Source organism: Pelodiscus sinensis, chromosome 1 (genome assembly GCF_049634645.1).
Source record: "Pelodiscus sinensis isolate JC-2024 chromosome 1, ASM4963464v1, whole genome shotgun sequence".
Classification (NCBI taxonomy): Eukaryota; Metazoa; Chordata; order Testudines; family Trionychidae; genus Pelodiscus; species Pelodiscus sinensis.
Window position 1 is genome coordinate 187,349,526 of NC_134711.1, and position 21,678 is coordinate 187,371,203.

Below are 21,678 nucleotides of genomic sequence, written 5' to 3' on the forward strand. Positions count from 1 at the left end.
CGCAGTCCGAACTAGCCAGCATTTAAAAATGGTGCCAGTGGGATCATGCAAATGAAGCCCGGGAAATTCAAATCCCGGGCTTCGATTGCAACTCCGTATGACTACATTAACCACCCTAGTGTAAATTAGGGTGGCTAGTGTAGACATACCCAAAGAGTGTTACAAGGAGAAGGAAGAAAAATTGTTCTCCTTGGCCTCTAATGATAGGACAAGTAGTAATGGGCTTCAATTGAAGCAAGGGAAGTTTAGGTTAGACATTAGGAAAAACTTCCTGTCAGGGTGATTAAACACGGGAATAAATTGCCTAGGGAGGTTGTGGAATCTCCATCACTGGAGATATTTCAGAGCAGGTTGGATAGACATCTATCAGGGATGATCTAGATGGTGCTTGGTCCTGCCATGAGGGCAGGGGACCGGACTTGTGATCTCTCGAGGTTCCTTCCAGTTCGAGTGTTCTATGATTCTCTGATGTTCCACTACGTAACTACCAAGACTTCTGATAAACTTCATTTATTTAATGCTATATTATTTTTAAATAAAGAAATTGATTATTCTTATTATTCAAAGAGAATTTGGAAGCATTTGTTTTGTACCTGAAGCAGTGACTAATTCAGATATCCTGTGAATTCAATAGGGCTGTGGTAAATATACTGTACCTCTGCTATACCTGCATCTCTGCCCTGTCTCCTAGTTTTGTGTGTCCTTTGCTCTGTTAACTGTGCTGCCTTCATTTGCCTTTTGTTCCCACACCTATGGCTCCTTTTTTTATTCTTATGCTTGGCATGGACCTTTCTCCTCATTTGTACCTATTAATCTCACTCTCCTTTTCCAGAATAATTTACAAAACTCATCCCTTTTTGGATCACAGTGAGCTGCTGGCTTATACGTGAGCATTCCCCCCTGTCATTCTGATAAAAAACAACTTCAAATGTAAAAACATGGGAATGGCCATACTGGAACAGACCAAAGGTCCATTTAGCCCAGAGGAAATGAACAGAACAGGTAATTTTCCAGTTGTTCATTCCCAGTTTCTGGCAAACAGAGGCTAAGGACACCATCCCTGTCTATCCTAGCTAATAGCCTTTGATGGACCTATCCTCCATAAATGTATCTAGTTCTTTTTTTAACCCCGTTATAGTCTTGGTCTTCACAACATCTTCTGGCAAAAAGGCCTACAGGTTCCCTGTGTGTTGTGTGAATAAATAGTTCCTTTTATTTGTTTTAAACCTGCTGCCCATCAATTTCATTTGGTGACCTCTAGTTTTTGTGTTATGAGAAGTAAATAGCGCTTTCTTTAGACCAGTCATAATTGTATAGATCTAAGCCACATTCCGCCTTAGTCATCTCTTTTCCAAGCTGCAAAGTTTCAGTCTTATTAATCTCTTCTCATACAGAAGTTGTTCCATGCCCCTAATCATTTTATTGTCCTTTTCTGAACCTTTTCCAATTCCAATATATCTTTTTTTTTGACGTGGGGTGACCACATCTTCAGACAGTGTTCAAGAGGTGGGAGTACCAAGGATTTTATAGAGATAATACAATATTTTCTGTCCTGTCATTTCTTTCTTTCTTATTGATTCTCAACATATTGTTCATTTTTTGACTGACACTGCACATTGAGTGGATGTTTTTAGGGAACTATCCACAATGACTTGAATATCTCTCTCTTGAGTAGTAACAATTGATTTAGACCCCATCATTTTATATGTACAGTTGGGATCATGTTTTCTAATGTGCATTACTTTGCATTTATCAACATTAAATTTCATCTGCCGTTTTGTTGTCGAGTCACCCAATTTTGAGAAATTATAGTTTTGAGTTTTGTAGCTCTTTGCAGTCCGCCTTGGACTTAATTATGTTGGGTAGTTTTTGCACATTTTGCAACCTCACTGTTTATCCTTTTTCCCCCTTTTATGAGTATGTTGAATAGGACTGGTCCCAGAATAGACTCCTGGGAGACACCACTAGTTACCTCTTTCCATTCTGAAAAATGACTATTCGTGCCTACTTTTCTTTCCTATCTTTTAACCAGTTACTAATCCAAGAGGCTCTTCCCATTTATCCCACAGCAGGTTACTTTGCTTAAGAGCCTTTGGTGAGGGGCCTTGTCAGAAGCTTTCTGGAAATCTATGTATGCTATATCCTGGTGCCAAATCAGTGCTATATTAAGGTAGGCATATAGCTTCCTTTTAATGGATGGTAGAGCCTTAATAGTGTCTTACCTTTCTTTTAGAAAGGTTGTTTCACCATCTTTAAACAATAAGTGAGGGTAGGGAGTCATGAACCAGTTCAGGAGGTAGTCTGAGTGTCGCTTTTGTATATCTGCCTATTTTCAGATAATACTGGAGAAAGAATGGAATGGAAACAAAGTGTAATGTGTAATTCACAACTAAATTGCCTTTAATTTATTTAGTCTGTTTGGCTTCAGTGTATAACTGGCACTGCCATCACTGTGGTCTGATGGAATCTTACACTCTCAAAACTTTGATTTTGCTGAGATGCACACTTTTTGTTCTGTATTACATTTTAAGTAACCATTCCTTTTAATCCCTGACTTTTCTAATTTTCTACCACATTTTTCTCTCATGGAAACACGGTGAATTGGAGAAAATAGTGCGAACTGTGTAGGTATTTACATCACTGCATACAGTACGGCATATAGCATATGTGAGTAACTGTATACAATACTATTATAATTATTTGTTACAGTATGGTCGCACCCAGAAGCCCCAATCAAGCTGGGATCCAGTTATGCTCAGTGCTGTTAATGTTAAAGCACATAGTTAGAGACAGTCTTCTCCCTGGAGAACTTAGCATCCAAAAGGAAAATGAGGACATACAAAGGGTCAAATTGAGTGCTATGTCCAACTTCTATTGCAAACATGGCAGAAAGGGAGATGGGCTGTCAAGGAGCTGATCCTGATTTTCTGCCCAGCTCTGGATGCAGATTAGAACAGCTTGATGGAGTCTAGAACAGACTGTGGATGGCTCTAAATAAGTGCGAGGTGGATATGGTCCACAATGGATCATAAGCCAACTGGGGCCTGTCAGAGTGCAATCTATTTCATTCACTCCCCTTTGCAAGCTGCTTCTCGCCCTATGGTACCTCTTTCCTTCACCTCCAGGCCTTGTGCACCATGAACATAGTGGGAGGTGAACAAATTGGCTGTGCTGAACCCGCTGAGAACCCTTCCTTGGTGGTGGTTTTCCCAGCTAGGGGTTTGTGACCTGGGTGTGCAACACCTTGAGCAGAACTAAGAATCTAGCCCAAAGGGTGGGAGAGCAAAGGGGGAAAAGAGTGATGTCAAGGACACATGTTGGTGGTTCCCATTTTTCCTACCCCCTACCCACAAAGAAGGATTGGGAAAAGCAACAAAAATGTGATACTAATGGGATTTGTACCTGTCACTGGGCTGTTTGCATTCCACCCTCCTACTCCCCCATCCCCACTCTTTGCTTGCTTCTGGGGGGTGGTGTTTGCGGGGCCTCAGATTGTAAATTCTTGTGAATTTGTATATTAAGGGTAGTTACATGCAACTTGTGCATATGCAGCCCAGTGCTAGTAACAGTTTCAATTTTAAAATACCACATACCTGAAATTCATTAAGTATAAATTTAGTACTGTGAGAAAACCCTTGAGTCAAGAGGCAAACACATCCTTGTACAGTTGTGTGACTACGCCCTCTTTAAAAGGAAAGAAGCAATTCTCAGCCCTGCTTGAAATAGCATCAACTGGAAGACTTCATTCTTAGTTCAGGATCTAGGAATTTATCTGGACAATGATTTATATTTTGTTAAACATATTGCTATCATAGATAAGCAGGTCTGTTTTTACTCATGATGAGAAATTGGTACAATATGTCCTTATCTAGACCAGATCTTGTAACTCATTTTCATTTGATCAGACAGTTAGATAATCCCCTATTAGTTTTTCCTGAGCTACTAGAGTATATCACATTTAACGTGCAAAAGATTCTTTTTATTTTCAGGATTGCTGAAGAAATATGACTTTGGCATTCATATTGTTTCAGAAGCTCATTCACTTCCTAGTCTCCATTATAGACATTTAATAATGGTAGCTGCTTAATTTTGATTCACTATCTGGAATTGTATCCCAATGTTTAGCAGATTCACTCTCTGGAATTTCTCTTTGGCATCAACCTTGCCTCTTTTTCCTTTTATTTGTAGTCAGTGACTGCCCCAAAGACAATCATATCTACTCCTGTTGTTAGCAAAAGGGATTTAGTTATGGAATAGTGCCTCAGTAAAAGTTAGGCTGTGTGCATTCTAGTTGAGATTTGGACCTTGTCTGAAAAAGAGAGTTATCAAAAATGTTCTGCTGAAACCATTTTTTCAGCCGAAAATGCAATTTCTGAAATATCAAATTTTTCTGTTGGAAATTTCTTTTTTACTTATTTGTTTTCTGTGGGAAAATCACAATTAAATCTTGCATTTCAGGTCAGCTGGACTCAAACTGAAATATTTTGGTTGGTTGAACTGACCCAACACATTTCATTTTGAATCAGCTCAACATAGTGGTGGCTTCTCCCTTTGGTGTTGCATGGTGCTGCATAGCCTCGCGAGAGCTGGCAATCTCTCTTCTGGGCTAGGCTCCCTTGCTAGACCACATCTCCCATGGAGCAATATGGCTTCCCTCTTCTGACCAACCTTTGCGCTGAATCGTGGGGATGCATATAAATTGCATACTGTAGAACTCTCACACCTGTGTTGTTTTAGGGATCATATTAATGTTTTTGATCATGTTTTAAATATACTATTATCAAAATTGTTGATTCGTGGAATAAACAACAAATAATTAACAAAATATAGATAGAAAGGAAACATATATAAGAAGTTATTTTCATTTTAGGTAAGGAAATTATATTTGATTTTTCTACATTTAGAAAAGACATCAATGAACCATCCAGAGGCATTTGCACTAAGGAGAGGTACATAGAATTGCCATGCTGGCAAAACCCTGTGTTCCATCTAGTCTGCTATCCTATTTCCAACTACTCAGAAGAAGATTGAAGACATCACACAGTAGACAGATGTGAGCTAATCTTCCTCCCAAGATAGTCTTCTTCTACCCATATTAATTAAAGATTTGGTGAGAACTCTGAAGCATCAGGTCTTCTTCAGATACATTTTTATCTTGGTTATTACTACTCTAACTGAATGTTCCTGTTATCCATATAAATGTCCTATCTCTTTTTTGAATCTCAGTAATCTCTGTGTTTCAACAACAGCCTATGGCAATGATGTCCACAGTCTAATTATGTGTTGTCGCAAAAAGTTATTTCTTTTTATCAGTTTTGAATTTGCTTCCTCTCAATTTCATTGAATGTCCTCTCAGTCTTGTATCAAGATGCACAGAAAGTAGATGCTCCCATCTTTCCAAAACCACTCATTATTTTGTAAGAATTTTATCATGTACCTCTTATTGACACCTCCTATCAAAAGTAAAAAATCCCTGACTCACCAATTGCTCACCATAGCAGAGTTTTCCCAAGGCTTTAACCATTCTCATCACTTGTCTCTCTGTCCTCTAATTCAGCAAATATAACTCTGCAGATGGGGTGACCAGTACTGAACACAACATTCCAAATGAGGCTACGCTGTTGATTTATATAGTGGATGGCACAATAATTTTTCCCGTATCATTCTTCAGCCTGTTCCTTATGCAGCTTAACAGTTTGTTAGTATTTTGACAGCAGCTGTACACAGAACAGAGGTCTCCATTGAACAGCCGATAGTGATGCCCAGGTCCTTTTTCCTGAATTAATGAGTTCAATTTAGGTACAGGAATACCAGTACTTCAAATTTTCCTTCCAATGGGCATTGCATTGCATTGATCAGCCTTCATTTTCACCAGCAATTGTATTGCCCATAGCTTGGTTAATTCCAACTGAAGTTCCTCACAGTTCTCTTTGGATTTAACTGATCTAAGTACATGTGTGCCATTTGCAATTTTGCTTCCTCACTTTTGTCACAGATTTTGTCACTGTCCTTTTCCAGATCATTAAATATCAGTCATCCTAACTGGACTTTTGAACACCTATTATTAGTCTCTTCCCATGATGAAAGCTGATCATGTGTTCCTATTTTTAGTATTCTGTCTTAGGCAGTTTTTGATCCAGGATAATATTTTGCCATTCATCTCACTGCAGCTCAGTTTCTTTAGTAACTTTTTTGAGGGGCTTTGTGAAAGGATTTTAAAAGACTAAATAATGTCAACTGGTTCTTCTTTAACTAATACTTTATTGTAATATTTAAGGAAATCTAATAGAACAGTGAGGCATGATTTTCCTGGCAGAAACGCTGTAGGCTATACCTTATTATATTATGGACTTCTAAAGTTTTTTATTATTCAATTTTAATTATTATTTCAACCAGTTCAAGATTTAGCAGTGATTAATTACCTGAGTTATTAGCTAGGATCATTTAAAAATATGAATACGCCATTTGCTAAACTGCAATCCTCTGGCATACTAGCTGTTTCAATCAGAGACTGTGTATCTTTACTAGCAGCTCAGTCACTTCAATTTTAAGTCCCTTCAGTGCTCCTGGATATATACACCACCTGGACCTAGTGACTTGTTGCTTTTTAACCACTTTCTTCTGTTGCCTCAATACTTCTTCTTTATTATTAGCAAAGCAGAGATCCAAACTAGGTATCTTCCCAACATCCTCAGAGGTGAAGAATAATGCCAAGTAACGCTATAGCTTCTCAGCAATGTTCTTTTCTTCCTTCATTGTTCTCTTTACCCCAGTGATCCAGCAGATCCACATATTCTGTTATAGACTTCTGATTTCTGATATGAAGACTCTCTTGCTGTTCATTTTTATGCTTTTCTGTTGCTGTATTAAGTTACTTTGTTTAAAAAATAAACAAGAAGCAAAAAATAATAATGCAAATATCACTCTCTTATATAGCACTTAGACCAACAGATCTCAAGACTCTTTACAAAGGAGGTCAGTATCTTATCCTCATTTTACAGATGGGAAAACCAAAGCACCATGAGGTGAAGTGACTTGCTAAAATCATTCTGCAAGCCAGTGGAAAGTGCTGGGAATAGAACCTTTGCTTCCAGGGTCCCAGCATTCTACTCTAGCCACTAGCCACATTTCCTCAAAAACAGAAGCTTCTGAAAAATGGACTCTTTAAGCTGCTCTTCCCTTCCACCTCATCCCATGCAGTAGAGATGGATGTTACTAAGCATGTTTATACTGTATTATTTTAGATAGAGACACCTGAAGTAGAAAGAGAGGGGACAGTGAGCAAAATCACATAACAAAAATCATCATTCATACCTGGCCTGGTTGTAATTCTTTGTGTCGCTTCTGGATAAACTGAAGTGTTTGGGAAAATAAAAGCTGCACCTCCTGCAGTAAAAAGTGGAGAAAAAACTCATAAGAACTGCTTTTCTCACAGTTAGTTCTACCACTGGTAACTATATCTCAGCCTGTGATAATGTATTAGAATGAAGCATTTGAATACATTTTTTGTCACTCAGGAGTGAGGTTTAAAGGCCTGATTCTAGTTTCTTTTACATCAGTGTAAATTCATTCAAATTACTAGAGACATCCCACCATTAACCAAGGTAAGTAAGAAGAGAATTAAGTCCATACTTTTTACAATTTAGAAAATCAGGCCCAAAATGTCAGCATGTTTCATATATGTTGTGAAATTCAATTTATTTTGCCTAATCTTTGTTTAGTGTGTACATCACCCTAACCTATGAATATTTTCAGCAGACAATCTAGGACCTGATTCAAAGCCACGGCAGTCAGTAGAAGTCTTTTCATTTACTTCCACAGACTTTGGATCTGGCTCCCAGAGAATCAATTCTTGCTGTACATTGTAAAAATAACCCATCTGATGCAGAAAACAATGTCTGATTATTTCAGGAATTTAAATAGCTCTAACCATGTTAATAGATTTATAGTTATCCTGGTTGGAAATCTGAAAGGGGATTATGTGCCCTACTGCTATTGACTTTTAAAAGAAGTTGAACACCAATCCCCTTAACCTCCTCTGAAGTTCCCAACACAGATTTTTATACAAACAGAACCAAACCAAGCAAATATTTTTTTCTTACACACTGTAGGATATTGCTGACATAAATGCCATCCATATAGCTGCAGTGTATAAATAATCCCAGTGAAGTAAATGCAGGTTAATTTTTTGGGGGGTAGATAAACTAAAACATCTCAACATCATTACAATTACATAAAAAGGTATCAGGGACTCACTGAGAAACTATTGAGTAACTGTGCAGGGAATTTCATTGCTAAATTAGGATTGTGATTGTGAGAGATGGAAAAGACCCTCAAGTCCATCTACTTTTAAAATGGAATTTAAGGACTGTTCTAAAGTCCATGGGAGCAAAAGAAGAGGCTTCCACTGACTTGAATAGACTGGTTCAATCTTAGCAGCCCTAGATATAGGATATACTGGATATGAAACATTTGAGTTTAGCAAAAGCATGTGATCTTTGAGTAATTATGCTGTAATTTTTCAGGGAAACAGTGCTAATTATTACAGCAAAAGAGAAAATGTGTAGAGTATTTCAAATTATTTTTTATATTAGCTTTTCCATTTCTTAAATAGTTGTTATTTCTGGTCACTGTAGGTAACTAATACCCTCAGGCATGATAACGTGATATTTAAAACTTTTTTATTTAATCAAATATATAGCATTTTATGTCACCCTCTGTTATAAAACTGTGAGAACAAAACTTCCACTGAAGTTTTCCATAAATATTTGGAGTGAAAACTTGTAATATCACAGAATTTTGTGGAAGAAATCAATTTCTATGGAGTGTTTTATATTTATCTCCAATTTGTCCAGGGTGGCTCATGGAATGGTGAGTAGTAATAACTATTTTTAAAAAATCTCAAATTCAGACCAAACTTTTCTGAAACTTGGGGAGAAGTTCCATTTTGTAGACAATGTATGTCATGGAAGGGTATGTGCGTATCTATGAAGCACTGCACAGAGAGAAGAATCAACACTTAGTTGGACTTCAGCACAGAACAGTCCATAAAATATATTCTCTCCCACCATCCTCATACACACTTTAAAAAGGCCCAAGTATAGTAGTAGTAGGGGATAATGGACTAGCATGGTAAAAAGGGATTTTTTGCCTTAAAGAAATTCCATACATCTTTTACATTCTGTAAGGTTATAAATTTAGCAGGTTTAATTTTATTGCTGGTACAGTCTAAATTGAAAAAAAAAAACACCTCTGGAAATACTCCATCAGGAAAATAGTCAGTACTGTCTTTTATAATTGGGGAAAAGTAAAATCCCTGTTTATCCAGTTTTTTGTGTGTGATAAAATAGTATTTAAATATGTGATACAGTATACTGCATGGGTCCATGTTGCAGTATACTCAATGGGAGAAATTAACCAGACTTTGGCACCAAAGCTGCAAACTGATCTGTACAGGTGGATTTCTGAGCCAGTCCAGTGCTCCATTAACATGTGTGAGACTCCATGCAGGCAAAAGGATCCACCTGTGTGGCTTTGATAAGATTAGATCAGAATCTTAGAGATTAAGTGTAGTTTGTTGCATGTGGATGGAACCTTGCACCTGCACAGGAATAAGAGTTTGCACACAGGGATCCAATTGCAAAATCTGGTACCAAACGATCTCACTTCTGTTCAGTGTGCACATGGAAAACTCATGTCACTGCTAAGCCTTACACAAATATCAGGGGAGAATACACCATCTCCCTGCTGATTTACCATTTCCATTTTTTAGCATGCAACTCAAACAGGAATCCTGTGCTTTTAAAAGATGACCTATAGGAATGGGAGCGATGCCAGCATTACCTGTGTTTCTAGCATGCATTAACCGTGGAGAGTTTTGTAAGGCCTTATCAACATCATCTGAAGTCAAATGTGGAAGAGGAGCTACAAAACAAAACAAAAAGCAACACCAAAATGAAAAAAAAATGAGAATTATCTTCTAAAAACATTTTCCCCCGATAGGATTGTTTTAAAGCAAGTCAAGTAACAATCAGTTTAGTTCTGCTGTTTGTGGGGGAGGTGTGTATGTTAAAGTTTAAACTAGGATATTCATTGAAATAATATCATTAATACATAATATTTCAGTCTGAGTGTATGTGTGTATGTGTGTGTGTATAGAAAAGACTGCACCACACTGGTGTTGCAAATTTGGTTTTTTTTAAAACCACATTTGATCATTTTAATGTCTTAAATTATACAAATTATGTGAGGACTACATCCTTCAAATCATTAATTCACTATTCCCTTCTTCCCCCTTTAGAAAGTTAGCCATCAGCCACAAATCCTTTGGTTTGAGATTTAGAAGATTCTTTTCTCTTCTGCATGAATGTACATAACTCCTATTAATTCCAGTGAGAGCTACATGCACATATGCAGAGTAGAACAGATCATATATATTCAAAGAATCATGCCTGGAATTTTCTTTATAAATCAATGTTTTTACTTTCATTTAGGGTTCTCATAGCTAAAATGGAAAGAAGAATATGTGACCAGAAAAAACATCATCACAACAAGTCCCTTTAATTTTCTTCCTACAGTATTATGGATGAATGAACTGGGTTTCAAATTAATTTTTTGCCCATTAGGAGATATTCCTAAAATAATTTCTTAAAGTAGTCACAATAAACCTGATCTAAACCCACTGTAGTCAATGGGAGTCTTTCTATCAACATGAATAAGCTTTGGATAGGCTCTAATAATATTCTTGGAAGCTGTAACATTCGAAGTTGGGAGATTTGAAATCCCAAAATGAAAAGACACTACAACTGGAAATGCTGTTGACAGATTTATTCTAACCATCATAACGAAGGAAAATAGTCTTACTCTCTCTGAGGTAGTGTAGGTGTGAGAGGAGGATATCTGCATTATAGCTTGGGGTGAGCCTCTGGAAGTCATCTTTGGTCATTTTACATAGTTCTTTCCCATCAATATTCTGGAACAACAAGATGTCAACATCTGGAAGACCATATTCCTTCACGGCCCATTCCAACCACTGACGTACATGGTCGGTGCTCCATAATGTAGGATCTGAATGGTTTCACAAAGCATAAAATTAGCCATTTTTAATACTGGAACTAGTACTAAATTATCAAAGTAAATTATTGTCATACTGGATGATGTTAATCCAAGATACAGTAACTTCAGTGTAGTTATACAAAAATGAATTTGGCCCATTTTAGGGGAGAAGACAACCTGAGAAAAAATTGCTGTACAAATTATGGAGGTGAGCTAGGACTTCTGGTTATTACTTTAACATATTCGTTTCACTGTTAATTTATCCTCCCACAGATTTCATCCCCAGCTATTATGTCTCATCATTATTTTACACTACTGTTCACACAGGAGTATGAAGCCCTGGCCATGTGCAGAATCCTACTGGGTGGAGGTGTTTGCATTCACAGCACTTGCTGCAGGACAGAAGCCAGTCATGGATCATTTTCAAAGTTTTCTGGTGAAATTCATACTCTTTATGTAGGCAAAACGCTCAGTGAAGTAAAGAGCATTTGGAAAGACTGAGTATGGACTTCAGTAAGGCCTGAGTGAGGCCTGTTATTTAGTAAATTAGCATAAATTCAGTTAGCAGTCTTCATTTTCTCTCTCTCTATATATAAAAAATTTTTCCTGTGGGATGACAGAGTGACATCAGCACATCACTCTGCATCCCACAGCCCCTCCTCAGCTATCTGGCATCCTACTCCCCTCCCTGGTGCTCTGGGGGTTGGTGCGGGAGCTGCACCGACTGCTTGGTGCTCGCAGGAGTGGGGGGATGGGAGCCACGCAGCTCCCTCCCTGCCCGATGTTCCAGGAGGGGGCCAGAACTGCACAGCTTCCTCCCTCCCTGATGCTGGGGGGGCAGAGTAGTGTGGCCCACTCCCTCCTCCCTCCCTAGTGCTTGGGAATCAAGTGTCCCATGGACTTCTCCTTCCCCAGTGCTCTGGGGGTAGAGGTATGAAGCTACGCAGCCTTCCCCTTCCTGTTTCCCCCATACTTGGAGGGGGGGGGTGAGAGACCCGCAGCCTCCCCCCTCCCCAGTGCTCTGGGGAAGCAGGAAGGGAGTTGGCAAACATAGCGAGCGGGGGCACAGCCCCCTAGTCTAATCTTAAAAATACAAAGTGAAGAGGAGAAGAAAACATGCATTCACTGGTTGCTTAATTCTTACTTGAATGATCTAGAGCACTGAACTCTTTGCCAAAATGTCTCAATTTTCAGCATTTATAAGCTATGGTGACAGGCAGGATAAGAGCACTCCTGAACTCATCAGATTTTTGCATGGCAAAGTTCTGAGTAATGTCTTCCCAAATATTTTCATTGCGTTGAGACTGTATTTGAATGTACCCATTGCCAGCGGTGAAGCACAGTGATTGTTCCCTAAGCTTTGTTTGAAAAAAAAAAGCCAACTTTGGTCAACAATGGAAGAAACAAAGCTTAATGCTCTTGCTATCATGTCAGCTGAACAGGATTTACTCTGAGGATTCAAAACTGAATTTGTATCACGTAAAGATTGCAAGATGCCTGTTTAAACACACAGCATTTCACATTTGACTCTTAAAGTTTTATATTTTTATGTTTACCCAGGCAGTATGTGACCTGTTCATTATTTTCAATTTTCCTTTCATGCGTAGTTAGTAATACTTATGTCTTGTTGATCGCTCACACTTTTGTTTTCATTAATACAAGATGCACGAAAAGGGGACTTCCAAAAAGCATTAGCTCTGAACTTTCAATCTCATTAATCTGTGTCTGTCCTAGAATGTTGTGATGTACTGTTGTATGCTGCTAAACAGATCCTGCCCTGCTCTAGTTTGTATTAATTAGATCAGATGCTGACAAAAATTGCTACAGGGAAAAATGAACTGGTCCAGAACTTTGCCCATTCCTATCCCCACTTTTTTTTTTAAAGAGTTGAGCAAAATTTGTGAACAAACATTTTTTTCCCTAAAACTGCATATCCATGTTGAACAAAACATTTTTCAATTTGTGTTGAACTCAACAAATCATTTCAGCTAGAAAAAAATACTCAACAAATAAAATTAGAAAAGTTAATATATTGAAATACTTTGATTTTTTGATTCGAGAAACTTTTCATTTTGAATATGTCTTCAATCAGAGCTAAATAATTCTAAAAAGTATAAAATATCAAGATTGGAAACAAGACCCGCTGCTGTAGGATGAACAAAATATTTAGCATGAACCAGAATTAAATTTTTTAATTTTTTGGAGTTCCCTAAAATTTTCTATAACTTTTGATTTGAGTTGACACGAAACTATTTTTCCTCAAATAATTCAGTTCATCCATGGAAATCAGTTATTCACACAGTTCTAATCCCTAACTCTACTATCACCTTTTCCTCTGATTTCCCTCTTTCCACTCTCATCCCACAGAGTCATAGGATCTGAACCCTTGACCTCTCTCCTCATTATTTATTTGTATAATAATAGTGCCTATAGGCTTCAACCAATTTCAGGCCCCATCAAGCCATGCACTCTATGCAAAAACAGTAAGAGACAGCTCCTGCTTTGAAGAGCTTATATTTTAAACAGACAAAAGATCATAGAAGATAAAACATCATTCTCAAAGATCAGGAACTGAAAAGAAAAAGATTATGTGACTTGGCCAAGGTCATACAGGGATCCCATGACAGAGCTGGAAATTGAACTTTGCGCTTCAGTTTGTTTGTGTAACGCGTGCCTCGATCACAAAAACACCCTTCCTCCCTTTATCAGTTTTAACCTATTCAGCTTTCCAAAGCCATTCTGAAAGGTCTATGATGCTCATCAAAATTTTTCAGACTATTTGAAGCTGCTCACTTCAACACCCACACATCCTGGGCTTCTCACTTAGTTTGTTACATTCATTTTAACCCTTTGAGGGTCTGAGCCCTTAGCTCTCTGGATCTTTTGAGCACACCAGAGACAGAATTATCAGATTAGTGGGAAGTATGAGCCAGGCCCCAGCCTAGAGGAGGGGTGGGCAATAATTTTCACAGGGGGGACACTTAATGAATTTTGGTATGTGGTCATAGGCCAGCTCCACCCCCAGAAGGAACGTGACCTGGAGCAGAAGGGGCGGGGCTGGAGACTAGCCTCCATCCAGAGTTGCTTGGTGGCAGAAGGTTTTGAATTAATAACACAGCAGGTGGTTCGCAGCTCCTGGCCCTGTTGCTATTGCATTGCCTGGCAGCTGCCAAGAGTTACTGTGGCTATTTAAAGGGCTCACGGCTCTGCCCCCTGCTTGAATAGTATTACAGCCGGCAGCCATGAGCCATTTAAATAGGATCTTGCTGCCTATGCCATCACCAGAAAATCTGGCGGCACGGGCAGCAGAATATAAATAGAAAGCAGCTAGATGCAGTCTGCAGGACAGATCAAAGTGTTAGGTGGGACAGATCCGGCCCCCAGGCCACATCTTGCCCGGCATGGATAGTAGTATGAGGGACCTGGATGATCTTCATAGACGGGGGTCTGAGGGAGGAAAGGATGTGTGGTGTGGGGAACTAGAAATAAAGTTCATTATCAGAGGATCTGTGTTTGCCCAGTCCTCAGAGGGACAACACAAGCAGTTCATCAGTTAAATTCAGTTTAAATTGAAGTGAACAGCCAAATACTTGCAGATTCACCAACCATTTCTTATTCTTAGTGATGAATCTGATATGAGTTCTGAACTCTGTCATTAGCTTCACTGCAAGTTAAAAATCCCATGTTCTGATTTCTCTAAGGCGCTTTGCCACATCATCATTTACACTGCACTTTTGGAAGAGAAGTGAATGTCTGACAGATGAGCCTCACCCCCAAGTATTTTTGTATAGTTTATAAAATAACTGATTGTAACTATGATCATCTTAATCCCTAACTCACGGTTAGAGTCTTCTCAAAACATACCTGAAGGGAAATGCTAAAAGGAAAGACCTCTTTATCACTTTTACAAGCCCATGGGTATTAAAAGGTCAGGAAAATCAGGAGCTATCATTGAAAGGAGTGTTCATTTCGCAAAGTTACATATGAAAGCTATCATGTTCAGTGCTGCCTGTTTCCAATTTTGCAAAAGGGTTTTATCACTAAATGAATCTCTTTGCTGCAGTTCAGAAAAAACATATTGTGCAATGTGTGTGTGTGTGTATGTATGTATGTTGCTTGACAAATAACTGATGTAATTACAGCTTGCAAAATTAGCCACAGTTAGTGCTCTTGCAGTCTTAGCAACTGAATAACTGTAAAAACATTATGCAATGTAGTATCAGCAGGAATATTTCATACAAGGTGATTTATGCAGATCAAGAGCTAATAGCAAATTATACTTTTCTACCTACATCATGTAGATGTCCTGTGCATATATTTATATTGTAACATGATTGTTGTTTTGAGTTTGGGTGTATGCATGCTGATCGTTTTGCAATTTGAAGCTTATTCCCGTCACCTGAGGTATGCAAAGAAGACAGATCTTGAAATAGTGAATGCCTTATTGTATAATTACCTTCTGAATTCCATAATAAAGGTTGCTATCAGCCTTGCCATTGTCTTACAGGGAGTTGTCAGATTGTTTATTAAAATGTATTACACTGCTCAAACACAGAGAAATGATTTAAACAATAGGCTTATCCTGCATTGCTTATTCCACAACTGGGCCAATTTTCATTATGCTTAGGCCCAGACTATATCTGTCACTTGATGGGGTGAAATTGTGCAAGGAACATTTCCTCCTCTCGTGTGTTCTTCACAAAAGCCAGTGGCAGTTGTAGCCTCTATAGCTGAGGGGAGAGCGAAGGGCTAGGGAAAGCCAGGGAGGAGACATCTGAAACCTCCGTAATGTGAGCAGCATAGGCTGATGAGGTGGCTTTATTTTTCTATTTCTCAATTCATTCTTCATAACAATTCTGGGAGTTCATATTCTTTTTTCCTAATCTTTCTTATCAAACTGTCTTTGACATGCGACATAGCTAACTTAATTTAAAAACAGGTAATCTTTTGATCTGATTAGATTAACAGATTTCCTAGTAATATCAGTTACAGATTTTGCTACTTTAAAAGGGGAGAGAAGTTGCTTTTAAAGTTTCTAACCTGCTGGAACAATCACTCTTCGTTCATTGGTTGTCATGTTCGGTGGTACAACATGTTTCTCTTCCATATAGTTTCCATAGTTCATGCCGACATTATCTGAGCCACTGACCAGCTTCCCTCCTTTAGCCACGCTGCAGTCATCAGGGGAATTCCTAGAAAAACAATCAGAATTTGCCTACATTATTATACCAACGTCACTAATCTTTTCATTAGTATTCAAATTGTATATGAGACAGGGAGACTCTACTTTAAGGGCTGACCAGTCATCTGGGAAACTTGGCAGCTAGTGCAAAAAGTCTCTGCTTCTAGTCCCTTAACTGATTTTGTTCTGAAAATATGATGGATTTAAATGGAAATACACCAGTTTACACCCGCTAAGGATCTGGCCCTATATTTGTGAAAATACAATAAATTAATTACTGGCCAGAGTAAGAGGAAGGGCTAGAGGATTTAGACTTGATTGTCACAGATAGCGACCCTGCTTCTGACTCTCTAAATAAGGGATATGAGAAACATGGCAAAGCACACAGAAACATCTGAAGCCAAAGTTGCTACTTAGCATTGGAGAACTTTCTAACTCCATTGCTGCCATTGTTTCACTAGGTACGTGCTCAGTTCCATTAGATGCATATCATGTAGTGCAGTGCAGACACTTCTAAGTATGCCCATATAAAAGAGGCTTTTGCCAAAGCCATGATTCAAAATACCACATGCATGACTGGGAAAGACTTTCAGCTCCCGCCTAACACAGACTCCATGGTACTGTAGCTAAGCACTGGACATCTGCAGAGGATCTGCAACCAGACACCTTTTTACTCTTGGCTTTGCTTTCTGAATAGAGCCTTTAGAGTTTAATGTTCCATAGGGGGTTCCCTAATGGCCTTTTAATGGCATCACAATTTTCTTCCTGCCAGACACAGGCATATTTGACCCTTAATTTAATGTCTTCAATGTGTTTCATCATATAGACAAATACTGCTTCAAAAAATCAAAAGAAAGAACACAACCACAGGATAATATCTTCAAATGTGAAGAGGTTGTTTTTTAAAAAATTATACAGTACTAATATCGTAATCATTCATTTAATTCTGCTGTTGCAATAATGCAGCTGTACTGTGGATATGCGTAATAGGCAGCAGGTCACATTGATGAAAGAGGCAGCCTGTCTACACTCTTAAAAGATTTTCTTTTTCTGGACATTGTAACACCATAAATTGCAGTTGTACCTAAATCGTGGCTCCTCCCAAACCCTATCAGTTTTACACACCACAGAATCTGCAGTGTCTTCCATGTATTAAATCATGAAGGTCTATTTCAAGGCAGGGAAAAGTGGCCCTGTGATGTGGTCCAGGTGTTTTAGCATAGTCCCTTTAATCTGCCCAAGAACACTGTGTGACCTGCCCAATTCAGATTATTTATACTCCTGGTAAGGCAATGCATGTAGGTGTCAACGCAGACGGCCACATGTGACCAGATTATGCATGCTTTCACACTTATACTTGCACTTGGATGGGGACAAAAGGGGGGAAATGACCCAAACATTGGCCCAGAATCCATACAAGAGGAAGAGGTAAAAGGGATAGCTCCTTAGAGTGTACATCTATCTTGTCAGCTAAGGGTTCATTTTAAAAATTCTGATATTTCTGCTGTTCAAATATCAATTAATAGCTAATAAAAGTGCAGCTATGACCCCCCCCCAATTCAGCAAATTACTTAAGTGCATGCCTAACTTTTAGTGCAGGGGTTCTCAAACTGTGGGTCATGACCCCTCAGTGGTCACAAGGGTGATTATATTGAGATCAGGCGCTGTCTGTTCTGTGGGGCTGAGAGCCCAGAGCCCCCATCTCATTTTTAATGTAGAAGTGGGGTCACACTCAGAGGTTTGCTATGTGAAAGGGGTCACTAGTACAAAAAGTTTGAGAACTGCTGCACTTGTAAGGAGTCCCATTGAAGGCAATGTTAGGCATTTGCTTAAATTTCTTGCTCAAATGGGGCCAATATCACCAAATTGTTTCAGAGTGTGCATGTCTATATATATCAGATGTCAACTCCACATCTTGGCCTCAGGTTGGATGATGGTGGATTTTATCTCCACCCACATTGAGATACAATATTCAGGTATTTTTTAGAGCGAATTTTTCCCCAGTGCATGCCTCTAAATATAAACTGAATTAACTACTACAGCCTGTTAAACCTTATTTCTACCACACAGAAGCAAATAGACCAAAAAATTTCCATATTTACATGTTGTGAGTAAGTTCCTGAGAAAATCTCTTTGTGGCTGAAATATTTGGGGTTTTCTGTTTACTTTTAACAAAGGAAGATGTCACCTGTGTATGAATGAAGTTGCATACTTAACTCCTTTTATAGTTAGAGACACAAGCCAAATTCTGCCTTCAGTCATATTGGTACAAATCTATTGAAGCCAATGGCATTAAATGGATGTTAGTGAGGGCAGCTTGGCCTGTTCATTGATTTTTTTGTATGTTGAGATTATTTTAAATAGTTTTGTGAAACAGACTACTAGCCACATCCTATGGTCTAATTTACAAAGTTACTTAATTTTCTTTTTCTATAAAAAGAACTTGGAATGAAAGGGATTTAAATGGATTGATGTAAGTACAAAATATATCAGGTTTAGCCTGCGCCATATCCACTGGCAGTCATGCATTAAAAACTATTGTAAACGCTAAACAACAAATTATGTGAAAGATCCAGTAGTAGGAAAAAGCTTTTGGCAGACTGACAGGACTGCTAAGGTTGTTCTCTGATCTGATTATAAACAGCAGGGGGAGAAAAATGATCACAACTTAAGTTAGCATATTTCATTAAAATCCAGATGGTCAAGAGTTTGGTGCCTTTCTCTTTAGGATAAATGACGAAGCCCTCATTCAGAAAAGCATTTAAGCCCATGCTTAACTTTCAGCAAGTGCCAACGTCCTTAAAGTTAAGTGTATGCATAACTGCTTTCTTAAAGTGGGACTAATTCAGCAAATGTAAGTGACTTTCATAATATGAAGAGTAAAACTGAAAACATAAGCAGCCACCAGAAAAAGATATTTTTAGTATACAAAACAACAAGAAAGGGATTGACTTTAAAAGGTTTTTTAGGACATTTTGTGAGTCTGCTTTATTTCTGAATCATCAGGGGACTGAGGGCAGTAAAAAAGTTGACTTCGGAAAGTTGTGCCCAAGTACAAAGGGTGCAGCTTTGCAGTGATTCATTCTGAACTGCAAGCTTGACCTGAAACCCGAGATGTTTTTCTTCACAGCTGCATGTTATTTTTACCCTTAGTAAATATACTTTGTTACACCTGGAATTTACAAAAGCCTTAAACAAGCTACAATACTTGCTAACCAAGACCAATTTAGCAGCACTCTTACTGTTTTCTCAGATACTGAACCAATTCAATTCTAAGTGCTGCTAAACATTTGTTGAGCAAAATATTTCTCTATCAGCTTTTGGAACCAGGAATCGTCCCTTTATTTGGGAAGAAATTATTTGAAAATGATTTGATTAGAGACCATTCCTGCTCTCATTGAAGCCATTCATAGATTCTGATGGGAGCAGAACTAAGTTAATAAATAAATATATGAAATACAATTTTATAGTTTAGTATTGAGGGAAATATTTACTGTGACATAAAATACCTACATTGTGTGCAAATGCAAGAGATGACAAATGAAAGATAATGTACATCATTTTGATTATAAATCTATCTCTTTTTGTAACATTCTTATCTTTCATTTCCCAGAGAGAAACAATAAAACCAATTGTGTTATTGAAATACCTATCTAGTGTTTCATTTAGTGAATTTAACAACAGCTTAGGTTATTCTTTCCCACAGCTACTTGCATGGGAAGGGGGTCTCATGAGAGTAGAACTCCTAGAATCTCCTTGCAGAGATTCCCCTGAAAACATCCTATGGTTCTGGGAATCAGCATGAGTTTCTCTCCCCTGCTTGCTATGGTTCATCCCAATATTTAGATTCCCAGGCTGCATTACGCACTCTCTCCTCCTACCTCACTTGTTCCCCTCCAAAACCAGGCCCACCCATTTCTTGCTGCTGGCTCACACCATCCACACTCCCTCTTTATGCACCTCAGAGGCTTCTATAGGCCTTCTTTTCCACAGAAGGCAGGGGCCCACCATGCAAAGAAGCATCCCTCAGAAAGGCAGAGCCAATAAACATTAATTATATTTGATCAAAATTATAATATCTGGAGATCAAACTAATTTTGTTGCAAGCTATCTTTATTCCTCTCTCTCTGCACAAACTTTTCCAGCAAAAACATTTTCTTTGAAAAATGGCCTTTTTATCACTGTTGACTTTTTTGGCACTTTTCAAAATTTTCACTACATTTTTAATCAATATTTTCCATTGCAACAGTTACATAAACTATACAGCCAGCTATGTGCCTAAATCACAAACACATGCATCACTGTGGAAACAGTCCACGTCAGCTGTGAATTTCTTAGCAGATGAATATATGAAAAAGACTACTGGGCACCAACACTGGTTGGGACACAAGGAGCAATTAGGGAACCAAAGCCATTCCCAAACTGCCAAAAACTTGCACAAAGGGTGGAGAAACAGCTAGAAACTTTACAGATCCTAGAGGCTTTGTTGACAAGAACTGATATTCCTTTGCATGTGAACTGAGCCTTTAATCATGATACCAGAAGATCAATCTAGTTGACAGAGTTCAGAGATGCTTTCTATGTTCTTCCCCATATCAGGCATAACTGAAGTTATAGCTAATTGGTGTTATACGTGCGCAAGTAGGCAGATAATGTTGTTCTCATTCAATTCTTACTCAAGCACATTCCCATTGACATTTTCAGGGTATGTAGTTGCAATTGGCCCATTGAGAGACCATGTCCCTGTTTTTGCATAGCCTCTTTCTTACAAAAGCATCACAACAGTCTTTACACACGATTACAATATAACACAGACATGAAAACACCAAAACCTGAATGTAGGTTATAATATTTCCTATTAGCCATGCTGTACTGATCCTGTTTCCATTCAGATTGATGAGGCTTAAGCCATTGAATGTAATGTGAAAAGGTTTGTGCCTTGTATAAAAAATACTTACAAATATTTTCTTTCCTCCATACCTTGCTAAACTATTTCTCAGGATGTATCCTTCATGGTAGATTCATATACCCAAGGAAAAGAATATCATAAGAAAACTCATCTGTTTTACCATTAGCTTAATATTATTTCTCTAAGGATGTATCTAGGCTGCACTGTTATTTCGAGATAACTACCATTATTTCAAAATAACAATTTGAGCATCTACACAGCCATTCCATTATTCCAAACTAATTTCAAAATAACAGACAGGTTATTTCAAAATCTGTAAACCTCATTCTATGAGGAATAATGCCTATTTCAAAATAGCCCCTCACCATGGCCATTCTAAGTTATTCCTCCCCAGTGCTTCCTGAGGCTCTAAATCAAAATAGCCCCAGACACATGTACATTAGGGAAGCCTGCCTTGGACTAATTTTGAGGCTTCCCTGCAGTGTAGATGCTCTACTTCGGAATAAAGTATTTCAGAATAACTATTGTGGAA

The 21,678-nt window shown here is 38.3% G+C and overlaps 1 protein-coding gene across 5 annotated transcripts in view; it reads right to left on the bottom strand.

Moving 5' to 3' along the window:
• The window catches only part of ERG (ETS transcription factor ERG), a 218,366-nt gene that overhangs the window by 10,060 nt on the left and 186,628 nt on the right, over positions 1–21,678 (bottom strand). For 4 of the 5 annotated variants that reach the window (XM_014575421.3, XM_014575424.3, XM_075911963.1 and 1 more), the window contains 4 exons: positions 16,096–16,247; positions 10,864–11,067; positions 9,844–9,924; positions 7,315–7,386 (listed from right to left, as the gene is read on the bottom strand). In XM_014575421.3, coding sequence (XP_014430907.1) covers positions 7,315–7,386; positions 9,844–9,924; positions 10,864–11,067; positions 16,096–16,247 — 509 coding nt within the window. The remainder of the gene's footprint in view (positions 1–7,314; positions 7,387–9,843; positions 9,925–10,863; positions 11,068–16,095; positions 16,248–21,678) is intronic. The other variant, XM_014575429.3, reaches the window with a different exon arrangement.